Source organism: Blennius ocellaris, assembly GCF_963422515.1.
Source record: "Blennius ocellaris genome assembly, chromosome: 12".
Taxonomy (NCBI): domain Eukaryota; kingdom Metazoa; phylum Chordata; class Actinopteri; order Blenniiformes; family Blenniidae; genus Blennius; species Blennius ocellaris.
The window spans coordinates 20,955,200-20,968,685 of NC_137661.1; the positions used below are offsets into that span (position 1 = coordinate 20,955,200).

Genomic DNA, 13,486 nt, shown 5'->3' on the forward strand with positions numbered 1-13,486 from the left:
GGATAATAATGCAAAAGAAAAAAGAAAAAAAAACACCTCTCAATTTAAGTTCAACAGTTTTTTTGCTTCACGACTAGAAATAATGGGGATAATTTGACATATATTGCCCATAATCAGCATCAATGGTGAACCATGATTCAAGTTCAGCCCAAGTAGAACAAAATGACATTTTTACTCAACAAGCTCTTTGTTACATCTCGAAGCACTTGTGTTCATGTCTTGAACCTGGGCAGTATGAAAAGTCATTCATTTGATACATAGTGAAATATGCTGACTCAACAGTCCATGACATTTTGTGCAATTGTTTGTGCTGCCAAGAGGATCAATCAGACAGACTCTGGTAAAATAGACTGTCAAAGTTTGACATTTAAAACTTTCCTTGAGCCTTCTCGTAATAGCACACAAACAGACTAAGATGGCTAAAATGGTAGGCGTTCATCTATTTGTAAAGAGGCTCATTAGCTGTAAATACCAGTGTGGCAGTAGTGTCAATCATAGGGCTTTTTTTTCTTTAAGGCATTTTGCACCAACATAGAAAAGCGTGAAAGCCACCACGTCTCCTCAATCTGATCACTATCTCTGGGGGGTCATTGAGCATGACCTTTAAACTCTTCAATGGTCCCCGAGCACCACACAGCGCACTGCTCCTTCACAGACATCACTTTATCCTGCTCAGGGTCGCCAGGCGCTGGAGCCAATCAAAGCGACGACAGGGTGCACCTGGACAGGGTGCAGGTCCATCACAGGGCAAACACAGAGACAGACAACCTCACACACTCACACTCACAACTGGGGTCATTTTAGCGTCACGAGTTAACCTCAAATGCACGTTTGTGGACTGTGGAAGGAAACCGGAGTACCGGGAGGAAAACTTCACACACGATGCACAACGCACGTATGCGCACAGAGACGTTGCAAACTCCTCACAGGAATGCCCTGACCTATTGCTCCTTCAGTATAAGGTAACGTAAAAGGACAAATCTTTCAGTTTTGATGTGATGCACAACAAATAAAAAAAGAAATAAAATCCTTTTTTGTAAATATGATATTTCTTTTTCTTTAAGAAATGTTTTAAAGAAAAGAAAAATACATTTACATGGAACATTTCAGCCATTTCATGCACACATCGACATATTAGGCACTTGCAAAATAATTACTTTTATATTTTTATGACCTCAGTGATGTTTATGTGCTTACCCTTTAAAGACTGATGGATCATGAGTTTACCTCTACTCTAAACATTGAATGCACAGGGGCTGTAACGAGGTTACAAGAGCCCATAGATTGAAATTCTAGAGTTTATCATAGAGGCTGACAAACAGAATACACCTTCAAGTCTCAACATGCAGACACTCGCTGACCTTGTTGTCGCGAAGGGTTAAATATACTGCGTTGCACCACAGTCAACAGACTATCCATCTTTACTGTGAGTTGTGTGCACGATGTCACGGACAACAGCTGAGCCAGAGTCACATTAGTAGATTTCACAACCCAATGACTTAATTTCAGTATCAACGAAATTACTCATACGTTCCCAGAAAGTCCCTGAACTGAACTGTAATCCGGCTCAAACAGTGAACCGTGAACACGCCATAACACACCATTCATTTTTATACCTCACCAAGTTGGTAGAGTGAGTCGTCGCTTGACCAGAAAGCAGCAGGTTTGATCCCCCATCTGTCCATTTGTCTAAAAATGGATGGACTGAGTGCCTTGCATGGCAGCTGCCTTCAGTGGTGTGTGAGTGTGTTTGTGAAAGGGTAAATGTGACTAACATTGTAAAACGTTTCTGGAGCTGCTAAACCAGCGGAAAAGTGTTATATGACTAAAATCTATTTATGACTGTATTTACAAATGTAAGTGAAATACTGCCAGCATGTGTTATTTTAGGGTGTTTTACAATTGTCACATTCGGTCAATTGAAATCAATCCTGGTACGAAGGTTGTGTAAAGTGTATTAGTGTATTACAATCTATAGACCATATATATATAATGTATGAAGCTGGAAAAGAAAGCAAACCACAATCATCCAATAACACACAGCATGTGTGTAGAAGTTACACTGCAAAACAATGCAATACGCACACAGAAACTGTCAGACAGCACTAAACGCTAACTACAAACCAAACTTAAGTGTAGCATCGTTTTCGTTAAATTTCTACTTTGGGCCGGACCAGGTAACATCACTCCAACATGCTACCATGTCTCAGTGAGGTCAGTAAGGTGTGCTGGGGAAGCTGACACTTACCCCTTCCTGTCTGGAGAAGAAGCTGAGACAAACACTGAGACTGGAAGTGGTTGCACCGGATAAGTCACAGATTTCTTGCATTTTTTGCTGCAAGGGTGGCGGAAATCCTGAGGAATCATGCAATAAAAAAAAAACAAAGAATCAATTCATAAAACAGGCCTCTAAAATGCAGAGGTTAAGCAAACTTGATGTTCCAGCAGTTTTTCAAACATTACTTCATCAGATCTCTACACTTTCACCTTCTTGATGATGCTTTTATTCTTGATTTCCAAGCTTTCTTTTTCAAGATTTGCTAGACCGATTGATGATTAACGGTAGAATTTCCCCTGTTTTCATACAAATAAATACATGAACAAAAAAGTAAATCGGTTGATAGAAAATAACAGGTTTTACTTTCTGACAGCCCATCATTTCTCAGCATGCACAGGAAATCTTCCACTTCCTTCACAAGCTTCTTCTGGCTGGCCTCCGCCGCCTGGTAATTCAGAGAGATAGAGAGACAGAGAGAGAGAGAGAGAGAGAGAGAGAGAAAGAGGGGGGGGGGGGACAAAATCGCAGCTGAAGAAAGGCAGTTCCAGGATGGGTACAGGCAGAGCAAAGTGGTTACGACAGGATAGAATATGGCTTATTATGCTGACATGGCAATTATGTATATATTTGGGATTTTTGGGGGGCGGGAAGGGGGGGGGGGGTCACGGCCACCTGCAGCGAATCTGCTAACTCCCCCAGTGACATCACTTCCTCGTCCTCCTCTTCCTCCTCACTGCCCTGCTCTTGGGAGCAATAATGTGTGCTGTAGGCCGAGTGCTCCTCCAGCGCATCAACCCATGCCTATAAGAAATCGATCACAAAAAATTCACGACATTCAAAATCACGACACTGCAAATATTCCCTCTATCTGCATCATGGGAATTTTGGAAACATTAAATGCATATTTGTTTTTGTGCGGATTAATCAGATAAGATGTAAATTAGAGACATACCTTTTATTAAATATAATGTCAACTAGACACTTCGTTAGCTTTACATAGTCTTAAAAAAGGCACCAATTGACACTTTATAATGTATTATGGGAATAAACAAGTTGTCATCCACAATTCGAGGACTCATAATATGAAAGTTCATATATTTCTGTTTCAGTAAGTATACTAACACTTATTACGTTAGGTGCCTTAATGTTCTCTTGATAAACAGTTGCCCAATTTGACAGATGTTTATGGTCTGAAATAGTTAAAATGACAAAATTGTTTTAATGTTTTGCTTCATTTGTATTAAACGGCTGCTGTTGTCTGAGCTCACCGGCACTGCAGATGTTTACAGCAGGTTTTGTTGAGGATAAAAGCCGAGTAGGTTTGGAATTTCTTCTCCTTTTGAAGTGTGTGAATGGTAAATGGATTTCACTTATGTAGGGCTTTTCCACTGATTTAGAAGCTCCCAAAGCAATTTCTAAAGTTAGTCACATTCACCCATTTGCACAGCCTTGCTGCTATGCAAGACACTCAATTCATCCAAGAACCTTCCTCATGTGCTCAGGAGGCTGTGCCGCTGTCCATGGTGCTGAAACAGCAGCTACATAGACCTACTGGTCCTTGGGGACATAAACATGTTGCTTTTGGCCTTATAGAATGCAAACTGGCAACAACAGCAACAAAAATGAACAACCATAAAATAAGAAAAATGTCATAGTTTTCTGCTTTAACTGGTCATAATATTTGATCTGTATTTAAGTCACAGGTTTAGATAAATCCAATGTTCAACTACACGACTGCGACTGCTCACACACACACACACACACACACACACACACACACACACACACACACACACACACACACACACACACACACACACACACACACACACACACACACACACACACACACACACACACACACACACACAGCCCACTACATTGGCTCTTACTATAACCTTACAGCATAGAGCAACTATAATGATTAATACCTTTCCTGAATACATGAATTAAATATGCACAGCGCTGGTGGAAAAAGTGAGTGAACTCCTCTGCTAATGAATAAAAAAAAAAAAAAAAAGTTTTAGTGTCAGGAGTTGACAAATCTGAAATGAAAGAAGATTGGGCTAATGTGTGGAGTGACTCCAACCTGTAAAACATTCAAACCTTTGTGGTTGTGCTAATGACAAGAATCAATCCCGAACCATGACGCGACACCAACCATACTTCACAAATGAATGATGATATTTTTATGTGTGTATGTGGTTCAATTTCAACACCACATGTCGTACTGCGTGTTGTTCAATTCAATATTAATTCCAACAATCCACAAAACATTCTTTTTTCTTTCTTTCATATTTTGAATAATACAACAGTGTTGCTATTTTTTGCTTAGATGATCGGTTTGTAATGTGCACATGCAACATAATGATCTTCTCTTCCATGATGGAGCTCTGGCTCATGTTTCCAACGCTGGTTAAATGCAGCAAATTCTACCCTCTTTTAATATGGATGAGCGGAAGTAGATGGAAAATCCTGAGATGAGATCAATAGTTAATTAGCAGCTTCGTAGTACCGCTTATCTGGATCACCGATGTCTGGTTAAATGAAGCCAGATAATTGAAGAGATATAACATGTATGTAGATCCTTCTTCCTGTTTTAATATTACTTGTCTGCTATGATTTATATAGAGAACGAAAACAATTAAACAATTACCAATTACACCCATTTGACTCACTGGAATTTGTGTATACTAATTTTTAAAACATATAGGGGGAATAAATCACCAAAATTATTAGAAAAGAATACACACACACACACACACACACACACACACACACACACACACACACACACACACACACACACACACACACACTCACACACACACACACACACACACACACACACACACCATAAATGAATCACTATAGTACCAAGGGGCCATTCATATGTTGGGTATAACAGCTTGAGGAAGAATGACACTTACTTTTCTTGTTTGCCTCTGCTCAGTTTTTGACGACACTTTAAAGTGATGAATACTGTCGTCAAGCACTTCAGGGTGAAAAGCATTTGTCTTTGTCACGTATCTGAAAGCCATAAGAGACGTCCCACAGACGGAAAGTTGAACTCACGCAAAAACACACAGACATATAGGACTGTTTTGAAACGGGGGCTTACCGAACACTGAGCGTGGGTCAGGGACTTACAGCCTTGTCTTCTGACATTGGCAGCTGCATCTGACCTTCACAGGAGAGAGAGAGAGAGAGAGAGAGAGAGAGAGAGAGAGAGAGAGAGAGAGAGAGAGAGAGAGAGAGAGAGAGAGAGAGAGAGAGAGAGAGAGAGAGAGAGAGAGAGAGAGAGAGAGAGAGAGAGAGAGAGGAAGCGGGATATTTTCTCTTGAAGTCAGACTTATGTGCAAAATGACAGATTTTCAGCAGTGCTATAAAGGCCAGAGTCCTATTTTTAACTCATTTTCCACTTCCCACACCTTTCCCATCAGAAATGTGCTATATCTCCTTTATCTGTTACCGGAGCTCTTTCCAGGTGTCTGAATCAATGAGCACTATGGAGGTGAGAGATGAACTTACTGTTTCGGGTACCAGGACAAAACCCCATCCTGAAGAACAACCCAATAGGAGCGCCAGCCAAAAAATCTGGAGCTCTGCAGAATAAAAAACACAAGCAATGAATCAGCATCCCATTGTATTAGTAATCAGTCTTTCCTGACTTCCAATGCGGATGAGGGGAGAGAGAGAGAGAGAGAGAGAGAGAGAGAGAGAGAGAGAGAGAGAGAGAGAGAGAGAGAGAGAGAGAGAGAGGGACAGAGGAAGCATATAAGCTCATCAGTCACAATTAGTGCAGTCACAATTAAATTGTGACTGCACTAATGTTTTAGAAGCGCCCAGCAACCGCTGAAAATACTTCTTAAAAGAGAACGTGACAAACAGTAAATCTGGGTTTGTTTGCCAAGTTGATTGGCTCAGCAGGAAGCCAAAACAAGGTCAGATTCTGAGGTTTCCCAAAGCTGTGTTCACAAAATCATGCTGCCATAATCACACTTGGATTGGATTTTTATATGACGGCACAGGCATGAATCAGTAATCAATTAACAAACCGTGTTGTGTGGATAACAGCAGTGAGGTTTTTCACAGAAGTGCCTCTTTGTTTGAGCGCTATTTTCTAATCACAAACTAAATTGGTGTTCATAAATTGCCCCATAGGGTATGAATGTGAACGTGTTTGTCTCTGTGTTGGCCCCTTGAATTACTGGCGACCTGTCCAGGGTGTAGCCGCCGTCACTCATGATTAGCTGGGATCAGTTCCAGCCCTCCATGACCCATGACTTCAGATGAAGCAGCACAGAAGATACATGGATGTTGGTTCAATGCCGGAACTTAGGTGTATTGTAAAAATGTTAATATAACTGTAAAGTTACTTGGTTTATCAGTCATTTCTACACTGTGCGTTTGCTCTGCATTCATTCAGGTCAGGTTTTTTTTTTTCTTTTTTCTCCGTATTGTTTTCACAGTGGAATGGCTCGGATTAGATACGGGACCAATAACTTTTGTCTGGACAGATGTAATATGTACCAACCCTTTACGAGTGTGTTGCAACCACAAGCTCAAATGTCAAATTTTCAGCCTTGTTTTTGACCAATCATATTGTGTGCCACTGCTGTTACTGGAGCAAAGCGGAAGGCACAAACTGGAATTGGGAAGAATTAGAAATGCTGCTGACATTTATCAGCAGAGATAAAAATTTTTCAACATGAGCTAATTAAACTGCAGTTTGTTTTCACTTTCTCTCCATCAGCATTAGCAGGAGCAGCTCTCGTGTTATTTTGTTTTAAACCTTCACACAAAGGACCGTATATTTACACTATTACATGCTAATGAGGCAGGAGCCTCTTTGTCAAGCCTGCAGCATCTTGCATGGCTCACATTCACAAACACAGGAACAATTAAATACGGTGGCCCATTTGAAGAACTATTGGGTAAACAGCTGCATTTAAGGAATAGAAAATTATTAAAAAGTTATCTTTTGTTCATTGTTTCTATACTTATTACATATGAGAAAAAAATATCCAAGCATTTTTTTTTTTTATATATATATAAGTTTATGGCCTCCTGTAAATAAATATTTGAGAGAGTATAATTTTTGGGATGCTGAATTATTTTACTTTCATGTAAAATAATTAAAACACATAATTAACCAGATAAATATGATAGAGTAATTTAAATAAGGTATATATATATATAGAGAGAGAAATGTGCTGTAACTGTCTGAAACCAATTATTGGTCATCTTTATTCATAGTTTTCTCATTGAAGGAGATTTTAAAATCATTCATAGTGTAAGACTGTGGCACAATTGTTATTGGTTCAAGGATTATTCTGAGTATAAGATAAATGTAGAGTTTTGTTTGAGCTTAACGTTTGATTTACTAACCACTCAATCTACAGCAATGTGTTTGGGCTTCTCTAAAGCACCTGGTTGTTGAAAATCAGTGAAACTACATGAGGTAATTTCTCCAGTCTGCTGCTGTTTTCCTAATCTCCAATGGATCAGGATCCCCCGCCAACCACAGATACTCTTCCCCAGACTCTACCTTCCATAGGAGTCCCTCGTACTTCTTCACATGGCGGGTCATACCCTGCAAGCGATGCAGATGAGAAACATGAGCAAGGATGAAAAATCTAGTCAAAGAACAAATCATGGGAACTTCAGGGGGCCGACTGTCGGCTGAGTACTCACTCGATGCGCGCTGGCTTCAATAAATTGCCTCATAGCTGTGTCACTGGCCAGGTCAGCTACCGTCTGGTCTGAGGAGTGTGGAGAAACAAGAGAAGTGGAGCCTTTTACAAAGCAGTCCGAGCACACACCACAAGAAAGATACTGTGTGGCTGAATGACAGTGAAGTCCTGGAGACGATAATTATTAATAAGATTCATTTACACCCGAAATTGGATGCTATAAACTTGCCTTGCCTTGCCTTTCCAATGAAGCCACTGGTGCAAAATAAGGACCACTGAAGCATTTTATTAACCAGCACGCTCTGGCTACACAGGTAATTCTTTTGATAGAATCAAATCCTATTGGATTTGATATTTTCATGGTACTTCACTCATCCTCTTCCCCCCCCACCAAAAAGCAAAGTATTAAACATCACCAGTCATTCATGTTTGCCAGCTCCGGCAGATGCTTCGTACCGTTCTTGTTCTTGATGCTGAGGTTGGCTCCGCTCTTGAGCAGCTTCAGGGCACACTGCCTCTGGCCTCGATAGGCTGCGCAGTGCAGCGGGGTGTTACCCAGCAGATCTGTGCAGTTGATGTCTGGACGCTTCTTCCTGCTCAGCTTAAGCGAACACACAGGACAGAAAACAGATGTGTTGCTTCGGTACAAGGATCCACCCGTTTGTTAATATTCTGCAGAGAAATGAAGCATGGCACTTTGGCTTTGCCACGCTGTGATGACTCGCTGGAAAAGTGGAGGTTTTCTAACATGCTTTAGCCACTGTTGCATGTTAGATGTCTCTCCAGGCTACTGTGAATATTTCTAAAATAATATATTGATTTATATCCAGGGCTTCTTCTTGTGACAACATCATGGACTATTGTGTTGATGAGTTTCAAGAAACACTGGTGATTAAGAATTTGAGATCATCAAGCAATCAGTTTTAGGTTCAGACTGCTGGGGAACCTCATTTCGAGCAATAACAATTTATTTGCCATTTACTCAACATGAATTAATTTAAAAGGCATCATTGCATGTCACAACTTTGTGATTCTTCTGTCTGTCCTTTTCCTCTCTACTTGCCTGCAAATGTTTCTGACACTGGATGTAAATTTGATCTGAGGTCTGTGCACTCATTGATCTTCAAACTGTTGCTCTCTGCTGCTCTTTGTCATCTTAATTTCTCTCTCTATATCCTCGCTCTCCTCAATCTTTTCCCAACAAGTCCAGGTAGGTGTCCACCACCTGGGTATGGTTCTCCTGCAGCTTTCTTCTTGTTAGAGGGGAGTCTCTTTGTATGACAATTTGCCTCAAATGCATGTTTTTGGATTTTGGAAGAAACCAGAGTACCAAGAGAAAATCTACGCCCACAGTAAGGAGAACATGCAAACTCCATCACAATCGTTTATGCCGATGTCACATTTTCTCACCATGAGTTCAGTGTGCTACTATTATACAATTATGCAGCCACCCAAACGAACAAATCCTGACAGACAGAGCCATAAAAACTGATGAATAAATCTTTGACAGGACCAAATTCACTAAACTTTGGAGGGCCAGACTGAGATCACACTAAAGGCTACAGTGACCAACACATACTACACAAAATGAGGATTACCATGATCCTATGCATTAAATATTGAAAGCATTATTAAAAAGGAATTAGTGCCCCCTGTGACCCATAAACATGTAATTGTGTGATATACTATATTAAAGTTGAGTAAAGTTTTACTGTTTCTACTTTATAGTCAAGAGAATAAAGTAAAAATATATATATATTTTTTGTAATTTTGAAATGAGTGTCAAAGGAATAACAAAGCAAATATTATGGGATTAATTTTCCGGGCAGCACTAGAAAGGACTAATTGCAATGTTTAGAGTATTTGTTTGGATAGTTGAGTGTGGTGATGGAATCAGCATCACCCTGGGAAGTAGCGCCAAGCAATCTGAATTTATTAAACGAACAAAGCCTCTTATTACATTGAAGTAACCGCAAAATAAAGCCACAAATAATGGAATATGGTTGACTCTACATACTGCAATAAATGTTTCAATAAGTATGCAGATATTGACACTAACCAGTTGAGTTAGTGTTGCAAGGTCTCCTTCACTCGCTGCTTCAAGGAGCTTCTCCTCCATTTTCCTCTCTTCTGTTCTCTCAGCGGCTGGAACCGGGATGGGATTTAAGAGGGAGAAAAGAAAGTACAATACCTTCATTAGAAAACACATTATTGATATTTATAGATTACTGTTTAAAGATTAACTGGGATGAAAACAAGTCTCTCTCACCTTCCAACATGCTTCTGATCTCTGGATTTTGAGTGACGTCTTTGGGTATCTGTGCTGTCCCATTGATGACGGTAGCACACGCGTCGTAGCGCAGCAGCAGCATGACAACCTCCTGATCGACATGCAATTGATTGGTTGGTTGATTCGACAGACAAAACAAATACATGCACAAGCTCCAACCATAAGCAGAGAGAGGAAGGAAATTTCAAACGTGAACTGGAAACTGTTTGAGACACTGTTTCACCTTCCTTCCTGTGAATGCAGCTTTGTGCAGCGGCGTATCTCCAATGTTATTGGGCAAGTTAACGTCTGCCCCAGCCTGCATGGTGTAACAACACACACGTTACCAGTGTTGCTCTTTCAAAACCTCACTCTTCACAGGGGGAAAAAAACCAACAACAACAAAGCAAAAACACTCTACCTTTAGGAGTTCCTCCACCACGCTTTTATGTCCAAAATAACAAGCCAGGTGAAGAGGTGTCCATCCTAAGTTAGACTTCGTTTTGCCTGTGGGGAAAAAAGCACAGGTTTTGTTTTACCAGCGACACAGAGCTGTTATCATCCTCGTGCAGTAATCACTAACCTTTACAGTTGATGTTGATATTTGTCTCCTCTCGTACGGTGGCCATCAGGAGACTCTGGACCCCGGGCAGGTCTCCATTTCGAGCAAAGCGAAGGAACTGCTCCTCTGGCTCCAGCTCCTCCATTGATCCCTGCAAAGGAAACCGATGAGATTTTTTTTTCATATTTTAAAATGTGTGTGGTATGCTTCTTCTCAAAAAACATGCTTAGGAATTTACAAACTCATGGCACAAATAATGTGTTTTCTTTATACTGTTTACTGTTTGGGCCGCAGAAAGCAAACACTCAGTTTGTTTTAGTCAAGGGTTCTTCCTGGTAAAATTTAGTATTTTCACTTATGCTTTTGCTTACTCATGTAAAATTGTGGTTCTTTTCCGCCAGTAGATTATCATGTTGTAATTGGCAGCATATGAAAAATAATTAAATTACTGAACCACAGAAACCACAAAAATGCATGTTTTTGGGTTGTGAGAGGAAACTGGAGACCACTGGAGAAGACAGAAAATACAGACTCCACACAGAAAGGTGCCCCTCTATCTTAAATTGCCAATTTTCTTGCAGCGAGTTGGGAAGACTAACCACAGCTGTGCTGCCATACAGTGAATCCACAGACATCAAAATCTCAAATCACGATCTGGAACTTGGTGCACAGCAGTGACTGGATGGTGTCTCTTTAAATACTGTTGGCTCCCTCTTTTTTCTACGGCCTAATGTATTGTGTTCAGCTTTAACAAGTTGACAGGCCAGATATATTCTCAGCAGATTTGGAAAAATATTTGCTCAAACTGAAAGCAGCCTCTTTTCCTAAATTCCTAACAATCATTTAATAATTGAAGCAATTTTAGTTGTCACAGAACTGTGTCTTAAAAAGTTTGCTCACCAATCACTGCATATCAAATTTAGTTTAATCGTAAGTACGACCTCAATCTGCAATTGTTAGGCAAATTCTTACATTTTGGACAAAATAATGCTATTGCTTAACATTACGTCATCTCAAATTCTGCAAAACATGTGACAAAAGTGTCACAAGGTTTCGTTTGTTTTATCTGCCAGCAGAGATGAACAAACTGTCAAAGCGGTAAAGAAGGAAACTTTTTATTTTCCTCTGAAGCTGGCGGTCATCAGACCAGCCTTTACAGGAAGGAAACAAGTATTGCCTTTAACCTTTGCACTGCATAGAAACAAATCCATGTGACATTCTTGGTCTGCTGTCAAACACAGAATGAGATAGCCTACTTTGTGCAATACTATGGCATGTCACATGCCTGTGTTTAAAGATCATTGTGTCATTGTGAAACAACAAGACCAATCAGATCTTGCGGTGACGACGTTTGCAGTTTAGGAGACGGATCCTTTGGACTGGTCCTGAAACAGGTTTTACCTGGGATTGACACAGTTCCTCATCCTTTGTCTCTAGTGAAGTTAAAATGAGAACAACAAATGAAACCCTCTGTCAAACTAGAACCCTCTCATCTATGTCCTTACAACACGCGTGACTTTAAAAGTTTTCCAATAAATGAAGGTGAAGAACAGCTTGATAATGTCAAATGATCTAATAGTTTGAACTCGGGACACACACTGTTTAAAATTAACACACAATTGAGGTCAAAGGACTTGTTTTATCAGTCTCCCATTAATCATCTAAACACCCCCCCTTACATTTACCTTGTGACCATGCAGAGGAGAGAGAGAGCGAGAGCGAGAGCGAGAGAGAGAGAGAGAGAGAGCGAGACTCCTTTTCAGTTTGGACTAAAGTGTCAGTGAACTTGTTAGAACTTGCTCTAACTGAAGCACTGACAAATCAACACAACACAACTGACAACATGGAGACTTTTGATTTAACTGCATTGACCCACTCAAAGTAATGAAATACAAATAATTATATCACTGTAATTACAGAGTACTTTCATGGGTACCGTTTGTGAGAGTAGGCAAACATGTACTTTCAGGCTTGAGCACACTTTACAAACTACAATTCCACATTTAAAATCACAACTGAATACACCCACAATATAGAAAACGAGTCAATTTTCCATGGAGATTGCTTGTAGGTTTACTCTTCAACAAGGAAAACGTCTGTATTTCTACAATTTGTATTTAATTTTACTTAAAATCTTTTATATAGGCTTCTTAACTGTTTGTCTGAAAATGTAGTTTAAACATAAATGTTGCAGTCAAGTAAATTCGAGGGAATTTGTTATTAATAGTGCATTCAAATGTACTTATAAAGAAACTAATACAGTTACTATTCTGAGAAAAGTGCTTTGCAATAAGTATTTTCTTTCTGACAGCAGCACTTTTACTTGCAGCAACTCTACTTTACAGTTTTCAAACGTTTGCCAACCTAATAACAGTACTGTATATGTACTTTTGTGATTTAGATGATGTACACAAAATCAATGATGTGTCTTCTCGTCTCATCCAGATCTTTTAAGACACATGTATGATGCAGACAGGAGAGCATGTCTCGTCTGTTATGAGAATCAAAACATATCCGCAGCTTGCGATCTGCAAACAGGACAAACAATCAACACTTACTGCTGTTGAACGGGCCCAGTCCCGTGAGGTGAACACACAACAACAAACTAGTGTGCTGACACACCGCGGCTCTCTGGCGGGCCCTCCTGAAGCATGTGACGCTTTAAGCCCCCCCCCCACGGA

General features: G+C 40.1%; 1 protein-coding gene across 1 annotated transcript in view; it reads right to left on the reverse strand.

Annotated features, from left to right (window-relative positions):
* The window catches only part of osbpl1a (oxysterol binding protein-like 1A), a 28,503-nt gene extending 15,017 nt beyond the window's left edge, over positions 1-13,486 (reverse strand). Inside the window, 17 exon segments of the mRNA XM_080506230.1 lie at positions 2,249-2,355; positions 2,642-2,723; positions 2,951-3,079; positions 5,209-5,270; positions 5,273-5,287; positions 5,290-5,308; positions 5,400-5,463; positions 5,810-5,883; positions 7,830-7,874; positions 7,976-8,043; positions 8,431-8,575; positions 10,034-10,119; positions 10,244-10,355; positions 10,488-10,562; positions 10,665-10,750; positions 10,827-10,956; positions 13,364-13,486. Of these exon segments, the coding sequence (XP_080362356.1) occupies positions 2,249-2,355; positions 2,642-2,723; positions 2,951-3,079; positions 5,209-5,270; positions 5,273-5,287; positions 5,290-5,308; positions 5,400-5,463; positions 5,810-5,883; positions 7,830-7,874; positions 7,976-8,043; positions 8,431-8,575; positions 10,034-10,119; positions 10,244-10,355; positions 10,488-10,562; positions 10,665-10,750; positions 10,827-10,950 (1,293 nt within the window). The 5' untranslated portion in view covers positions 10,951-10,956; positions 13,364-13,486.